Source organism: Neolamprologus multifasciatus, chromosome 4 (genome assembly GCF_963576455.1).
Source record: "Neolamprologus multifasciatus chromosome 4, fNeoMul1.2, whole genome shotgun sequence".
NCBI lineage: Eukaryota > Metazoa > Chordata > Actinopteri > Cichliformes > Cichlidae > Neolamprologus > Neolamprologus multifasciatus.
Genome location: NC_140442.1, coordinates 15924087 through 15941806, shown reverse-complemented (window position 1 = coordinate 15941806; position 17720 = coordinate 15924087). Strand labels below are relative to the sequence as shown.

The 17720-nt window shown below is 47.0% G+C and overlaps 1 protein-coding gene across 1 annotated transcript; it reads right to left on the bottom strand.

The window, feature by feature from the left end:
- Positions 1–311: 311 nt before the first annotated feature.
- axin2 (axin 2 (conductin, axil)) lies at positions 312–16638 on the bottom strand. Its single transcript, XM_085155871.1, has 11 exons — positions 16350–16638; positions 14113–15045; positions 12257–12388; positions 9997–10099; positions 8007–8147; positions 7387–7919; positions 7119–7295; positions 6812–7027; positions 6570–6698; positions 5724–5882; positions 312–3052 (listed from the first exon to the last, which is right to left on the bottom strand). The coding sequence occupies exons 2-11, from the start codon at positions 14919–14921 to the stop codon at positions 2926–2928; spliced, it is 2526 nt and encodes an 841-aa protein (XP_085011997.1). The 5' UTR covers positions 14922–15045; positions 16350–16638; the 3' UTR covers positions 312–2925.
- Positions 16639–17720: the final 1082 nt, after the last annotated feature.

Genomic DNA, 17720 nt, shown 5'->3' with positions numbered 1-17720 from the left:
AAAGAAGAACACTGTAAAGAAGAGTGGTCAAAAATCCCTTGACAACAATGTGAGAGACTACTCCAAATTATAGCTGCTAATGGTGGTTATACAAGCTACTGAATTGCCATTTAGCTTAATTATTGTTAAACAAATAATGACACGGTGTAGCAAGTAATGTCATTTGAAGCTGTATTTACCTCATTTTAAAACTTCCTGAGAATTTTTTTACCATGACTGCATGTAGCCAGAGCCTCCGACAGACCTCTTTCACATGAAACAGTAAACACAGGTGGTACTAATCATTTAGATTAAGGCTATATTAAACAAAACCTTCATTAATGTCATTAGCAACACCTGTGTTTACCTCATTTTTAATGTTAAAAAAAAACCCACACACACATATGCTGAATTAGCTTCACCACTCCTACTCCCTGTTGCATCAACTGTGTTCACCCATAGTTGCTAATTGTTTAGAAAATGATGGTGCTGAAAAACTTAAAAACACTGCATATGCACAGTAGTCTGGAGTTAGATGGGAAATCACGGGGGCGTAAAACCAGTCTATGAGAATCTATCAGGGAAAAAAAAGGTTTCACACGTGCACGGCACAGTCATCCGACTCTTTGCAGTCTTTAATGCCCCACCGCTGCAGTGCAAAGTCCATGTAATATCTGATCGTGCCGCTGAATCCACAGCGAGCAAGCGGACATCACGTGTCCCGCCTCCTGGACTCACTTAACCAAACATACCTTTTTCCAGTAAATAAGATTATTTTTTACCGTTCAGTTCAGAGACACAAAGTTGATGTAGCCCATCAGACGATCTTGGGATTCTCTGTTGGACTACATGAGTAACCTTTACTCAAACAGCATTATGTTTGAGAGTTCTCATCCCTCTGCCCTAATTGGGACTGAGCAAAAATGCACGTTATACCCTCACACGCAGTTCATAAAGTGCCACAGGAGGCCAAACATTTTACCATGTAAATAGCTGGCTAAAATGTACTTATAACATATATTTGCCAAATGTCTCATTAACACACACTTAGCTCTCCCGGTCTCTGTCTGCTTCTTCCCCTAAAACACACGGAGGCTCTAGTGGCCAAATTAATGCTGCATGTTTTCATTTCCAACAGGGAGTACATTAAGAGCTGATAATGGATGCAAATTTCTCACTGGATCCAATGAGTTTTACTCTGCGCAGCAGGGGTGTGTGTGTGTGTGTGTGTGTGTGTGTGTGTGTGGTGAAGCTGCTTCTAAACACAAGCACACACAGACGCGCCACCATCCTAATATCCCAATTAGAGCTAGCAAAGTCCAATCAAAACTCTCTTTCCCTCACACACTCACACACACACACAGAAACAAGAGGAAGCAATTTGCTAATTTGAAAAATAGAACATTTTATTAAAGGCTACATCTCTTCATAATTACAATAATTAAAGTACCGAGGCATCTTTTCAACTGAGCTCTATAGAACGCATAATTTACAGTTTACAAGAAGAACCAAGGAAGCCATGAAAAATACCATAAAACATAAACATGATGATACTAAAAGGCATAAAAATATCTTTTCAACATAAGGCCCCTTGTAAAAACCAAGGGAGTAACAGGACCCTGAAAACTGGGTGAAAAACATGGCAAGAATCCATGTAGGCACAGCTACTGTACTCAAATAAAGACACTATGAACATAGTGTATATATATATATAGATATATATATATAGATATATATCACCACCATCATTAGCATCTGCAGCTCATAGTGCAGGCTTAAAATACTCTCAGTCACGCACACACACACACACTCACTCACTAACAGGTAAGCACATAGGGGAACACGTTATAGAACTTTTTCTTGGTAAATATGAATATGGTGTAAACACATTTTGGGGACTCAAAGACCTGTTCAGGGCAGTTTCCTCCTCGTAAATATATTGGCTATTTGTGCGATGCCTGCGCCGCTGAAACAAAGGCACTAAGACGTGACAGATCAAGGCTAGCTGGGCACAGTCCCAGAGTATGGAATTAAACATTAATAGCATTTTTTTGTTTTAAATTCCATAGCACACTGAAGACCCCCCACCCCCACCCCCCACCCCACCCCTAAGAGCAGACGGGGACACATCCACAAATAGCACTGCAGTAGTAAATATATTATCGAACTTTTAAGTGATAAGAGAGCCATTCTCAAAGCTTCAGCAGTACGCTCTCCGGCCAGGAGAGCGGAGATGTCCCGGAGTGGGAGTGGAGTTCTTGAAGAGGTATTGTTGATGTTTACAGTTCAATATGAGGGGCTGAAAAGGAATAAAAACCTTTGCTTGAGAACTGATGCTCAGAAGGAGAGGGTTGGGTGGAGTAGGGTGGGGCGTTCACAGATGTGGATAATTCGAGAAGTTTGTCCAACTCCAAGCAGCTTGTCCATGGAAGTAGAAGAAGAATAGGATTTGGGAAAGGGGTATTTCCAATAAATAGCTATAGAATCTTTACACAGCAATACGAGCATCACAATACAATGCAATGTACATGTATATCTGCGTATACATATTAGTAATGCGCTAGTGAGCAACTATAGGCAGACACTGGCACAGGGAGGGTTCAAGTAGGCTCTCAGTTTCAAATTAAACCCACAGCGCCCTGCTTCTTTGACAAGTGGTCATTCACCTAGAGTCTCTAGATATTCCTCTTTTGGGAAGTTTTGAGCCCAGCAGCATAAAGTCCACGTTTTCTTCACTTCTAGATGAGCTTTTCACTTGATAGTCCGGTAATGTGGATATTTTGTCCCGCTTCCAGTCCGCATGCCCAAAAACCAGCGTTCCTTCAACAACATCTCCAGTCCTTCAAGTCTTAGCTTAAAAAAAAAAAAACACACACACGCTGCGTACATGTGTGAGAGCACATGAAAGAGGGCATCCGCAGAGTTATTGATCAACTCCGGCAGCGCTCACTCCATCCTCTCCACCTTTCCCAAGATCTTCCCCTCGTAGGTGGGGAGCAGGGAGCAGTCGTCGGACACCTCCTCGAACACGGCGCCGCACTCGAACTCGTCGCTGGCCTTCTTGAAGTAGTACCTGTGACCGAGAGATGAAAGCGTTAACACAAAATACTTCTCCCTTTGATTCAAGATACTTTAAAGCTCATAAACAAAAAGTCCAAAGAAAAATAAGAAAGAAAAAGAAAACCTGATAAGTCAAATGCTCCCCTTTGAAACATGAAGTTTCATTTCTGCTATCTGCAGCCGAGCCACTGAATACACAATCAGCCAAGCCTGCTGATACCAGGGCAGGGTGGAACCTGCTGCTGACAAGACTTGGTTTCAAACAGCAGGCTTCCTCTCTCCACATCCCTCCCTCCACTTGTTCTCTTTTACTTTTTCTCCCGTTCCTTCTCCTCCCCCCCCCCCCCCCCCCCCCCCCCCCCCCCCCCCCCGTTGTGTTGCTGTGAGTTTTGCCCTGGCTAACAGGGGCCAATTAGACCCGTGTGCAAATGAAGGGGTCCTTTGACAAAGGCTGAAATTTTGGGTGCCTGCAAGTCTGCCTGTCATTACCCCTGACTCCTACACACCCGCTCGTGCACAGGGCTTTCACTCACTCCTCATCCCCGGTTCATTATTACAGGGACAAAGAAAAGAGACAAAGTAGAGGGGGAGGAGGAGAGCGAGCAAGCAGTATGCCGTGTGTCCTTCCTCGCCCGTGTTGACAGTGTGAGCGCTTACTGAGACCTATAGGAAAGGCAGCTGACTTTTGTGTATGTGTGCAGAAGAAGCAAACTCAGGAGGGGCTTCTCGTCAGCCATGACTTCACTGGGCCATAATGATGTAACCCCCCCCCTCCCCCTCCCAGTCCTTATTTTAGAGGAAGAGAAATCAGCAGGGGTGGGTTGGTTAACCGGGACTCAAAATCCAGTCATTAACTATGTAATGGAAAAATTCCTCGATCTGCTCGGTGTGTGGTGACTGGAATGCGGGCATGTTTGCGAGTGTTTTTTGTGGTTGTTCTTTGTTTTTAAGACATGCAACACTTATAAAACTAGAACTGCAGCATTGCAGAGGTGCACAAGCATGCATGTGTGCTAATTAACACGAGGGTAATCACTAATAAAGGGCAACGACACAGGGTGTGAAATAAAGCAACCTCCTTTTAGGAAAAAGCGCGCCGATCAGATGGAATCAAAGAGCGAAGGACACGCCTGATAACTGTTCCCTCCTTGGAGAGGAAGAAAGAAAAGTTGAGCCCTCCTACTTTAAAAAAAAAAAACCCAAAATCTTCAAAGAGCTATGATCGCCCTCTTTTTTTTTCTTGCTAAGAGAGACAGAGAGCCTGAATTTCCACTGGAACATGTTTTATGTGGCTGGATCTGCCTCCCCTCCCCTTCTCCCTCCGTTTGCACTGACATCTGGCACCAATATCGTCTGGCAGGGCCGAGCAGTACTGTTCTTTGTTGAACCGCTGCCATGTTGAAATGACCCAACTCCACACATTCTCTGGCTGCTATTAAAGCGCCGTGCAGCTCTCTTTCCAAAAAATGTGGATGGTATGACAGAAGAACTGAGACTGTGAGCCAGAGAGAAAAGAAGAGCAAGTAAGGGGTGTAAGGAAGGGTGGGGGCAAACAGACAGATGTGGAGAACTTGGCGCTAAGTGCTTGTCACATTTGTTGATCTGAAAACGTTGTGGACATCTGGACAGGAAGAGGTTTTGCTAAGTTCTTTTGCTTTTGCTTCTCTCCCCCCCATCACCAGTTTGATACCTGTAATTATTAACACAATACTTGGGCCGTGCTTATCTTGGAGACCGTGGCAGTCTAAACAATAAATGTTTGATCTTTTTCCCCCTTTAATGCCCACTGGAAAGAAACAATCAAATTAAATCTCTCTCCACAAACACACATCGAAGCCGAGCGGCCTCGGTGAAGGCCCCGTAGCAGAGCAAACAAGCAGATCTGGCATTTAACTGTATGCCTTTCAAAAATATCCATAAAATGATTACAACATGTGTAAACACTGCGCGCGTTCAACGCAAAGCATATTAATGCGCGCGCGGGTACACGCACGCACACACACAAGACCCCAGAGCAGGAAAAAAAGAGGCCCTGATAGCATCAGTGAAGAATTTGCACGCTGGCCATTTGTGTGAGTCTTTGTTGGTTGAAATGAAAGGGGCTGGGGCTTCAAAGCCATGTGTATTAAGTGTACCTTAGCATGGAAATCAATACCAGATGGGACCCAAAAATCGCTCCAGTTCAAACTCTCCCACTAACCCCTGCACCACCCTCCCTCCCTCCTCTTGTCCCTTCCTTTTCACTGCACCCCTCACACCAAACGCACACGTATCCAGAGGCCTGCCTGAGTGCAGACACCGATGGAAACAAATGCTGATATCAGTCCTTGACGTAGTCACGGAGACAGTATTTCAGGTTTTTATGCTTGCAGGTGCTGACCGCCATTCAAAGGCAGAATTTTACCACTAGAGAAGGTAGTAGGGTTTATGTCTCCATCATTCTGATTGGTCACTGTGGTTAAAATAGCCTCAGTAATGTTGGACATGAAGATACTCCCACACCTTAGAAATCAAATGATCAAATGATAAACTTTGTCTACAAGTCAGCACAAAGACTGTTTTATATCAAGGCCAATGAACTAATCCCAGTTCATAAAAAGTTAACTGTATTTATGTCACTAAAGCTGCTTCAGTACTGTAAAACTTTAAAACTGATCTGTATATTTTAATGTGCCTGCACACACCTGTAGTTGCCCTTCTTGCGGAGCTGCTCTTTGAAGTGACCCAATGTCAGACTGTGGCTCTTCATGGTCCTCCGATAAGGAATCTCCTCACCACAGAAGAAGTACGTCACCACTGTCTCCCCGCTGCTCACCGCGTGGCTTCCTGAACCCTTCTTACACCTGCCGGGAAACAAAAGACAGAGAGGAAGGGTGTCAGAAGCAGCGAACGCTTTCGCTATACCAGACAACATCTCGACAAAAGAGAAATAAGAAGTTCTCCAACAAGCAATCTACTAAATTTTTCCCACAACAGACAAGAAATACAGTAACTAAGAGCATCCTGAGTGACGGAGTGACCCAGTGCCGTCTATAAGTTTGCGCTTGTGTGTGCACGGTTATCAATTCCCCTTCAGCTACGTCCAAGGCTTTGTAGGCCCGCTTCAGAGAAACCCTCCCTTTGCTAAGCTCTGCTTGCCCCAACCTAGTGCCAGCTCACTGAAGGACAGCCAATAAAAATGATACAGATATATGAAAAGGGATGACTCGGTCAGGTGGTGCAGTGACTGCACACACGCACAGACAAACGCTCTCCATGCACAGCACAAATGCACGCGATTCATGCAGACGTAAGAGGCAGTGCTAGGTGTACAAAGCTTTAAATAAGTGAGTGTCTGTGGGGGTGTAATGTATGTGTAGCATAGCTGCTTCTCATCTATCTGTGTGCAAGCAAGTGGTGCGGGTGACAAGTGGGAAGAGTTAAAAAGGGTCAAAGTACACTTGGAAGTTGGAGGCTAGAGCTGAGAGGAGGAGGAAGAGGAGCAGAAAGGAGGAGAGGAGAGGGAGGGCAGGACTGTAGAGGCATCGTACTCTTCTGATTGGAGACTGGTCGCGGGGACGCCAGCGGGGCTGGGACTGACGAGCGGCAGGGGGACAGACGCCCCGTCCTGAACGGGCATGAGGTGGGTCTTCTCTCGCTGAAGGCTGGACACTGAATGTCTGGGAAGAGAAATGAAATAAGACTTGAGTTTAAAAAGCACATCTGGAATAGTTTGAAGTTATAACCAAGAGCGTTACTTAATAATAATCTGGTCTTTGAAGTCTGTGTGTACCTTTGCTTGGTGGGCTTGGTGGATACCTCCTCCAGTCTGCGGCAGGCCTCCTCCAGCTGCGCCAAAGTGTTGGGAGGAGGGAGCGGAGGCATAGCTGGGTCTTGGATGAATGGCTGGGATGGCTGGTGACCACGTAGGTGGCCACAGCTTCCACCCCCGCCCCACGTGTGTGTCTGAGTAGATGAGCCTCCAAAGGATTTCTTGGTGCTCTGGGTACTGAGAGGGAGACGGGGAAATTTGACTTTAACAACATGAAAAGGTGTCCCCAACACTCACACAGATACTCCAAGTATTATCCTCCACTCACCTGTGAGACTTGTGTCTGCCCTGTCGTTTACTTTCCAGGATCCACTGCAGCACATTCTGGGTGGGATCTGCTGTGTCAGTGGGCAGCTGTAAGGGTCCACAGTCCTCCATGCACCTCTCCGCTACTCCATCCTCAGCCCCTGAGCGACACACCCGCCTCGATAGAGAGCTTGAACGCCTGGAAGAGTAATTGCACTGCTTATTTTAAACACCGACAAAAAAGAAAAAACAAATGGGAGACAAATATGAAAAAAGTGCTTGGGACTGACCCCATGCTGTTGTCTGTGGTGATGGCCCCACACATCTCTCTGCCTAGGCTGCGGCTGCGCTGGTACGGCTGACAGGGCTGGCACTCGCTGCTGCCGGAGCACACGCTGTGCACCCTGAGGGCTGCCTCCCTTTCGATCTGCTCTTTAGACTTCGGACCAGCGTGATGGTGGATGTAGTGGTGGTGGATGTGTTTCGTGCTCTGCCTGCTTACGAGGGTTCTGTTGGGACCCAGGGACAGGGTAATCGCCCCTTGGTCGGGACTGGATACAGACGAACTGGAGGGCCCAGTTCTCACCAGGCCCTTGACGCTGAAGCCAGCGCGCGTGAAAGGCTGGTGTTCTGGCGAGCTGGATCGAGGGGAATGCCGGATCACGGCCGGGGACTGGCATCCGGGGGTCTTCAGGACGCGGGAAAGGTGTTCGTCCAGGATGGCCTGGGGGTCCTCGTCAGAGGAGCCAGAGAGGAGGGGTAAGGAGTGGGGTGAGAGCGCAGGAGCACTTCCCATGATCTCGGCATCTTCTCTTTCCTCCTCCTGATAAAAACAAGGCAAACTAAGTCAAGGCCAGAACAAAACATCTTCATCTTTCATTTCTTCAGTAAGAACCAGAGTCACACAAACCTCCTGAATCTGCTGCAGCCTCTCCTCCAATGTGTTCATGGTTTCCTGCTGCCTCTTCAGGTTCTCCAGGCGGGCGATGAGCTGGGCTGCAAACTGTGCTGGCTCCATTGGTATCATCTCTTTGGGTGGATGGCGAGTACGCTGTAGAGGAGATATATAAAAACAGAAGATATATAAGAAACTGCAAGACTCATGCCATCCCTCCATTACTATAGCACTTCACATCATCTACAGCATGCATTTCCCACTAAAGGCAGTTCTGATCAGGGCACTCGCACTGGCACCTATGGCTACAGGGCTGTTTTCAGGGGTTGGCAGGCCTCGTGCATGGTCATGCTGGGCCAGGGCCTCGGCTGGTTCCTTCTGTCATCATCAGCAGGCCTCTTTAAAGTCAGCTCACTTCAAAGCCTTCCTCGTCAAATATCAAACACTCAGTGGGGGGAGAATAGAGCGGCTGAGGGAGGGATGGAGGGATAGATTGATGGGAAGCAGTGGCTTTACATCTAGAAATAAAAGCCACATATCGACAGGGGGTGGAAGAGAACTCCAGGGAGGAAAAGGATGAGGGATTAAAAAAAAGAAAAAGAAACTGGGAGAAGTTGAGATGTGTGTGGGAGAAAAACGAAGAGAGGGAAGGACTGAAGGAAAGAGATAAAGGTGCCAGAAAAACAGGATGGGACATCAGAAAGGTTGAGGTAATGTAGCCCCACCCCCACACGCTGGGCATCTTTAACGTACAGTAAAGTGACAGCACGAGATTGGGTGCATACGCACGCATCTTAAATTATTTTTGCAGTCTTGATTCCCCCACCCCCCCCACCCCCCCCACCCCCAATTTCTCATAAGCCTTTGTAGTCGGGATAAAGGGGAGAAAAAAGTGAGAAAAAGAGGAGCTGTCTGATGGTGCCTGGAGCTGGTGCACCATGGGAATGGCAGCCATCGCCAAAAATCAGACGGGAAACAAAAACAAGAATAAAAGCCAAAAAAGAAGAAAATAAAGCAAAAGGGGGAGAGTGAGTGAAAGCGGCAAGATCCAACAGCAACAGTTACTGCATACCTCATAATGTGGAAAAAAAGGGAGTTACTTTAAGTTTGTTTTAACAAGCTGCTTCTGTTACAGCTACTACTGAAAGTTGTGCCCCCACCCCCCCCACCCCACCGCCTTCGATTCAGATTTTTTTTTCTCTCAACATGAAGTTAGCTTCTCTTAAGCCTTAAGCTACAAACTCCCCTCTGACCTGTTGAGAGCTCACATGACATGCTCAAACTCTTCCCCTTAGATCCTTTACTTTTAGGGGAGGGGGCTGGCTGAGCATTTGTGTTTCTGTATGTGTGTGTGTGCTGGGGGTTGGAAGGGTGGCGGGGCTGTGAAAAAAGGGGAAAAAAGGGGGGGGCCAGCTCTGCTGGAAGTTGTCACTTCCCTGTGCGTTTGTTCCATTCATCCGTGGATCAAAGCGCCGCGTGTGCGTGAATGTGCGTGCGTGTGAATGTGTCTGAGTATCTTTGTGTTTTTGTTGAGGAACCGGGCTGATTTCAGAGCCCTCGGGATAAAGCGGCAGAGATCTTCCTCATCTCTCTCTGTTCTCCATATTTACACCATCGGTGGGGAAGAAAAACCCTGGTGTGTTCCGAGCGCTGCGGCGATAAACAGCTTAGAGACCACCCCCCCGTCTCCCGCAGACTTCAAGGAACCCTAATGGGGGTGTAGGTGACACCAAAGGTAGGGAGCGGGGTTGTGTTTGCATGCGAGCTTATGTGAATGTGTGTGTATGTGTGTGTGCGAGAGAGAGAGTGGGAGGCTGGGTCTTTGACGTTACTCTTTAGATCTTTGCTGGCGTTGTTGAATTGAAGATGCCAAATACAGTTTGTGCAATACTATTCATAGAACCCAGAGAGACCCAAACACAGGGTGGTATGGAGACTTCTGAGCATGTGTATGTGAAGTTATGCATGTACGTATGCACGTGTCTGTGTGCGTTTGTGTACTTACAGGAAAAGCAGGCAGCGAGACTTGGCTGTTCATCCTCATGTTTCGCTGCATCTCCCTCTGTAGCTGCTTCTTGGAGCCCAGTTTATATGGAGGGATGCCATCTCTGGGGAAGGGGAGAGGGGGTACGCAGACACAACACAAAGGTCAATTACCCAATCGGATACATCATTAAAGACCAAACAGACATTCAGGAAGAAGCTTGTTAGCCAAATGGGCAGATCAAACACAGTTCAAGCAAGAACAAATCTAATTTATTAATTCTCCAATTCATTTAACTTTTCATGTTTCAGGCTTAATCTGAGAACAAAAAGGCTACTCAGAGGTAAATTATGACAGCATTTCCGCCTCCGAGCGGCTCGGGTTACGCTGCAATGAGTAAGGTTTTATTTGCCCTAGAAACGACACTCATTTTCAGGGCTGGCTCCAGCACAACACCGGGCACCCTGCTGGTCATTTCCTTTCACCAGCATACACACAAATGCACACTGCAGTTACTGTGCTCCACTTTACTGGCCAAAAGTAGCGTCAGCATTAGCATCTCCCTCCTGACTTTTATGGTAAGCTGAGGACACAGTTAGCATTAGCTACTCATTATGCTTTTTCAAAGAGTTACTGCAGGATAGGACCCAAGGGTGCAGGTAACCTGGTTAAGTCTGAGGGGATGAAGGGCTGACTGACTCAAAAAAAAAAAAAGAGGGAATCAAACAACAAACAGCAGAGCTTCAAACTGAAGCACTTGACAGTGTAAAACAATCTCTTTCCTTCCACGCTAAACAGCAGTTTCCTGGTGACCTAGCCTAACTGAGAAGCACTTTTCCACTTTTGCTTTGAAATGCCACAGTCATGCGCATAAGCAACCACCCCTCCCTCCCCTCCCCAATCTTCATTTGGCAAGCGCTGCTGCAGCCAGCCTCTGATCTCCGCACATCAAAAGGCTGGTTTGTAAGATAAGGTAATGTTTGAAGTCTGCGCAGCTGCATTCCCCAGCGTCCAAGCAAATCCATAAATAAGATATAAGCAAAAATCCCCCCTCCGCTACTCTCTTTCTCTTCCCACCCAACCGCCTCCTCCCCCGTTGCGTTTTCCCTTTTCTCTCTTTTTTTCTCCTCTTTATCTGTAAATGAAATTCAAATGTTTATGGGTCTTTTTTTAACTGACCTAAAGCGGCGAGGCAGATATTCAGATCAAGGCCAGAACGGGCAGAAAATGAGGTGGAGAAGCTGCGTCCCTGTGGCCAGGGCTTTGTCACTGGCTCTGGGCAAAGTACAGCGGAACAGGGCAATATAGGCCTCGGTCTCTTTGAAGCAAGGCTGTGTAGTGATATGCCAGAACAGAGGACGTCCCATTGTAAAAAAAAAAAAAAAGCCTTTATAGCTGCCATACTTATGTGTAACCCAGCCCCATTAATTCAGCTGAACAACCATGTGTCAGCCTTTGAGTTTCATTAGCTTGGTCATAGTTACTGCATCCATCCGTGCCTCGACAACCCCGCCTTCCTCCCAGGTGACTCGAGGTAAAGCGCAACTTGTTGCACCAACTTTTCTTTTTGCTTTGCGTCCAAAAGCCAGCTGACTAAAGCACATCTGGCCTTGAGCTGTGCACCACGCAATGACTTCATAGCACCTTGTCACTTGAGAGACACATGATTACGCCAAGCAATCCTTTAGAAGAACGAGCGCCAAGGCACGTACACAGATAAGCGCAAACCACATGTACAGCATGAGCGACTGATTTGTAAGTTCCTGGATAAGTGATCAATCAGAGCTAATGTAGACAAATGTCAACTTTTAAAAATGAGGTTTTCTTGATTTTCTTCTCCGCAACAAGCATCTTGGTGACAGTGGAGAAGAAATACTCCCTAATAGCAGGAAAAGAGAGCCCCAGCAGGGCAAGACTCAGCAAGAGGCTAATCAGAAAGTGTAACAAGCAAATCAGTTGACATCAAAACACTGCTCATGCCCACAGATGCATAAAATGTAAAGTTACTATACTCATTCCTTCTAATCGACTCAAAGTCTTCCTGTATATACACTCCAGTGGCAAAGTCAAAAGTGTGTTATGATGGAGCTTAGCATTAATCTAGACCACGTCCTGGCTACTGGAGTGCATCTTTGGTTGTTTTTTAAGGTGCCACAATCCATCCAATCAATGGCAAACTATTCTTCCAGTATGGCTACAGCTTCAAACAGAAAGCTCTTTGGGATTTGCTCTCATTTTTGCACACACACACATAACGCATGTTTGGATAATATTCACTTACACACTGCTGTCAGTCACGGACATGGCGTCATCAGTCAAGGCGTCACTGGAAACCTCGCTGTCATTCGTGCTGCTGACAGGAGCGAAAGAGCCTGAATGGCAGGGGTTGAGTGAGTCTCCTCTCTTGTATGACCTGAGAAGTTTCCAACAAAAATCAGATTAATATGAATCAATATCCAACAGGTGGGTACAATTCATTGTGTTTCTGTCATTTTGAGAAGGTCACATCAAAACAAGCTGCATCTTCTAATGTTTCAGAGGACTATAACTATAGCCTCACTCATCTGCTCCCAACAACAACGAATGGATGTGACAGAGCAGTCTGAGGCCTGGGAAAACTTCAGTTTTCTCCTTATTGCTTCTTAAATATCCCATAATTTCTCTTTCCATTTCCCCGGCATACATCTCCCGCTGTGTATGCATTCTTGCCATGGTACAGGAGGAGAGGAAAGGAGGGGGAATGACCCAAAAAAGGAAAAAAGTATGGAGTGGGATGCATGAGAGTGTGTCAGAGAAGGAAACAAAGGGGAGAGGTGGGTTCTTCACGAGGAAGCAGAAACGCAGCATGACTAAAGCTGTAGGCCCCCAGCTCTGGGCTGACCTTCAGAGGGGCTCGCAAAGAGTCAGGTATTTAACACAGCTGGCCTTGCATTCTTCCCTCCCTGCCTCTTTCACCCCTTCATTTATGCTTTCTCCTCCCTCCCTTTCTTTTATACGTCCCACCACCACCCCTACCCCACCACCTCCTCTCCCTCTGTCCTTCCTTCCTTTCGCTCCCTTTCCCCCTTCCCACCTCCTCCTCCCCACCTTCACTCTCGCTCCAAAAGCATGCCTCGTAGTCCCTATCCCTGAGTTTTCAAAGGAAAAAGATAAAAGTAGAGAAGGCGGGTGGGTTGGGGTGGGGGGAAACGCAGCGAAGGAGGGAATCAGAGGAGAATTGACGCAAACAAGAAAAGAGGGAAGAAGAGAGTGAAGAAGGTTTTTTGGTGGGGAGGTGGTGGTGGTGGGTGTTGATTCTGCACTGTAGCTGCTGCCGTTTGTTATGTTTTTTTTTTTTAAGAGAATCTGAGTCAGATGAGAAAAGGTAAGGGGAGAGGAAAGGAGAAAAAAAGGGGAGGGGGAGAAATTAAGAGCACATGTTTTGAATCTGAAAGGGTGACAACAATGGGAGGGCAGAGAAAAGGGAGAGCTGCCAATCCCTGCTGTCCTGAGCAGGTAGCTGTCAGCTTAGCTCAGCCTGTCACTGTAAGTTAGCAACAGGAACATCAGAGGATGCCCCAGAGTTGACACTGCTGTCTTTGCTGTCCTTTAAACTCATGAATCACTTCAATTTATTTGGGATGCAGTCTTAATCTTAAACACCCTCCTTTAAATGCAACGTGGAAAAAAACGAGAAAAGGGCCTAGCAAGCACCCGAGTGAGACTACAAAACAGCCACTTCAAAGTGCCATCTATAGCTCTGCTATACATTTATCTCTCTGCCAAAAGCTTGAGGACAGTGTGGTACAAGAGAAGGCATAGCACAGCAATGTCATCATCTATTATTTGCTGGCTGGGGCCAGAGCCAGCGTGCTCTGTGAACTTTTCCTGTGGAAGACGATCCCTCACTCTGCGGAACTATTTCAAAGCCCCGGAAATCCAGGCGAGCGCCAGCAGAGGGCTGCTGCTGCTGCTGGAGACGGTGAGAGAGGGGGCCAGAGTGAAAGACAGGGAGGGGGTAGGCTGACCAGTTTTCTCCAAACTAATGTGGTGTTGAGAAAAAGCACTTGTACAGGAGAGAAATACTTGCACGGTTGCCTCTGGTGTGCAACAACAGGTTTACACTTTGCACCAGAAAACAGAGTAAAAGCGCCATACCTGAATCCCCCGTCCATCACCTCCACTGCCCTCAGGGAAATGGGGGCCCTCTGCGCTTTAGCCGAAAGTCCAATAAGTGCTTTAGCTTTCAAATCACAACTCCACTCCTCCTCCTCGTTGAGCGTGGGCAGGTATCCACATACAACTTTCAGGTCCGCCAGCCCGTTCGAGTTGACGTGACTCGGGTTCTCTCCCCCAGTTCTCACGAACTCGAGGTAAATGTCAGAGGTCAGAAACATCTGGTACGCGTTCTCCTCCATGTCGGTCTGGATCTCGGTCTGCGCCTGGTCGAACATGGCAGAGTCTATGTGCTGCTTCTTAATATTATCCCGTATGTAGGTTTTCGTCGCGGGCTTCAGCTGTTTGGCGACAATGCTGTTGTTTTCGATGTAGCGCTTGTAAATTGCTTTGGCGACTCTCTGCGTTTTGGTATCCTTGAGGTCCATCTGCCTGAATCCATTGCAGGCGAACCAAAAGTCTAAAGTGTCCACACATTTTTCTCGCTCCAGGAATGTCCTAAAAAGAAGAGCGCCGTCCTGGTCCCCGAGGAGAGAGTGCAGAGACTTTGTCCACCGGGAAAGCGGGGAATCCGGGGAGGCACTCCCCTCTGGCTCCCCGAGACCATCCTCGTTCCTCCTCGCGGAGGAACCCGGAGAGCCGAGCAGAACGGATTTGGGGGACTCCAGTGGTTTCATTACTGGGAGTTTGCCGGGGTAGCAGGGCGCGTCGCCCTCCTCCCCGGGCACAGGGGGTCGAGGCGCATCTTCGCGAAAACTACTGGCGATATGGTCCATAAGCGCCCGGCTCATGGCTCTGACGGCAGCAAGGAGAGAGCCCGCGTGTGTGCTGTTCCACCTCCTCTGAGCTTCTACTGTAATCTCCTCACTCTCTTATGTCAGCGGGGGGGCTTCTCTCTGGCTGCCCGGCTTCTCTCTGAAACACAAAGTATTGATCTAATCAAAACCAGATCCGCCCCAACTTCAAAGGGGGCAGAAACGCAGTAAGAGCCTTTTCAGACCCTCGCTGACTTTTACAGAAACCGACAGACTAGTTCAGATTTGGGGGGGAGAGAAAAAAAATCCAGCTGCAGCAGAATTACATAAACAGCACTTCTTCATATCTCAACTAAGGGATATGATTTCTACAGAAGGCGCTGTTGGTTAAACTAAAACATTTAACAAGAGGGGAAGGGGGGCACCCACCTAAGCGATGTCTGTACTGGATCGCCGCCATCCTTTTCGATAACATCACGAGAAGTAGTAATTACATGCACGTCAAAGTGGGTTAAGACCTGAGTGCCAATTAATAAGACATGTACCCTCCCCAACTCCTCTCCCTCCCAATAAAATGCCAAAGCATTACGCACGGACGCCGCTTCCTGATCGTTTTACCCCTACCATCCCTGCCACTCTCTCATTTCTCTACGTCTCATCTTAAAAAAAAATACACCAAATCGAGCCACTGCTTCAAGTACCTGTAGGACACCGATGTGGGACAAACTCCAAGTGATGGAAAAACGTGACCGAAATAGTTAATACGGGCAGCAAGGCTGCTGCTTGTGGAGCTTTAGCCTCCACAACTGTTTAAAACATCCCCCAGTTTGTTGCACAGACGATCGCTACAACTTGTCCCCGAAGCATCAGCGGTAGTTAGTGTATTAGCGGCTGCTGTGCAACCTTGAACATGTCACTTAGTATCACCGATCCACCGCTCGACTGTTAAACATGTCAAGAGATTAGAAAAAAGAGCTCATGGCACAGCTACAAGTCAAAAGCTTCCCACAGGATACCGAAAAATGAAAGAAAGAGAATGATAACGCACATTACACCCCCACACACTTGTCACATATTTCTTTAACGCTGCGTTTAAAGACGAAACAAGCCCTGGTTTAAAAAAATAAATAAATAAACGTCCAGACTCCAAGTGCACCGAAGTCTCTGATCTGTCTGATCTTGTGAGGGGAAGAAAGTCACACGCACACACACACAAATATATATAGAAACGACCACTTACTTCAATATGTAAAAATATAAGTACGAAATATTATCGCAAAGGAAATTTCCGTGAACACGGCACAGAGATGACTCAGTTCCTCCTTGGGCTTTAAAAGTAAGAAAAGCGACCAATCATCCCCCCTCCCCAACCCTCAGAACATTACTTCAAAGGCGAGTCAACAGCACATCAAAGAGAACTCCAATGGGGGCCACTTTGAGGAGGCACACACTCTTGCAACTTACCATCGATCCACGAGTTCTTCAGCTCGAATTAAAACTCCGGGTTTCTTCTTTTTTTTCCTTCTCCCTCCACAAATACATACACACACATACAAAAAAATCGCTTATAATCCACAATGCTGGTCTCCTCAGCGCGTCCACATACAGTCCGTTCAGGTTCGAGTCAGTTTACAGAGAGAAAAATGCACTCGAGAGAGGAAGAAAAAAATATATATCGCTTTTCTGCCTCCTCCTTTTCTCCTCCCTATGGTTTCAGGCTGCCATGCCGCACGGTAGATCTCTCCTGTAGGCGACTCCAACACCAACTGAACCGAGAGGCTGGAGCAGCGCACTTCAAAGTGAGGAACCGACTGCCGGGTCCCGGCAGCTGCATAAAAAACAATTGCAACCTCGTGCCTTCAAAAAAAAAAAAAAAAAAAAAAAGTGGTGGAGACCCCTCAGTTTTGTGCAGTTACTGGTGACGAAATATTGTTTAAAGGCTGCTCGGTTTATTTCCTGACCTTTCCCTCCCCATCTTTTGGCAAGCTTTCCTTAGACCACGAAGTTGTAGCTACAGTGTGAGGACCTTATCAAAGACAGGCAATCTTGAGCCAACTCCCTGAGGCTTTGGAGCGTCAGAAGTAACTGATCTGCCGCCCCAATGGCATTATCGCTACAATCCCTCTGTTGCTACATAAACTTTAAAGACGCGGGCATTTTTTCCTTTTCTTTTCTTTCATGGGGTTGCACAATAAATGCAACGACGCGTTTCAAAATAGCACGTGTAATATGGACAAATATGATTTGGGGTTTCTTTTTAGGGGGGTGGCTGGGGGGCAAACATCCTGCAGAGTAATGAAAGTTTCATTGAACCGCTGCAGGATTCAAAGATATTGAAGGGAATTCCCAACAATGGAAACGTGTGTTTTGACTAAAGGACAGTCACTTTACCATCTCTAGTGCTTATAAAGATACAGTGTGTTGCCATAGGAAAGGAAATCACAGTGCTGTTATCACTCCACAGCTCCTACCAGTGGCTTAGAAGGGCACGTGCATACGCAGCAGATTAAAACATCTGCTCACTGTGGATAAGTTCACTGACAGATGTTATCACATCATTTAAGCAGCACAAGAATAAGTCCTCTTTGCACTTCTGACTATGAAGCTCTTTACTCCTTAACTGCACTGCTGAGATAACACGAAAAGGGGGTTGGAAAGCAGCTCAGGCAGCCAAAATGTCCATCGAGATGGACATTTTAGAAGCTGCACTTCCTTTATTTGTACCGTGGTGGCTACAGTAGTGTTGATAGTGTTTATTGGACAGACTCAGTGGTGTTTTGGAGGGGTCTTTAGTGTTCAAATGAGCCACCACAGGGGACCCTTTGTGCAAGATGC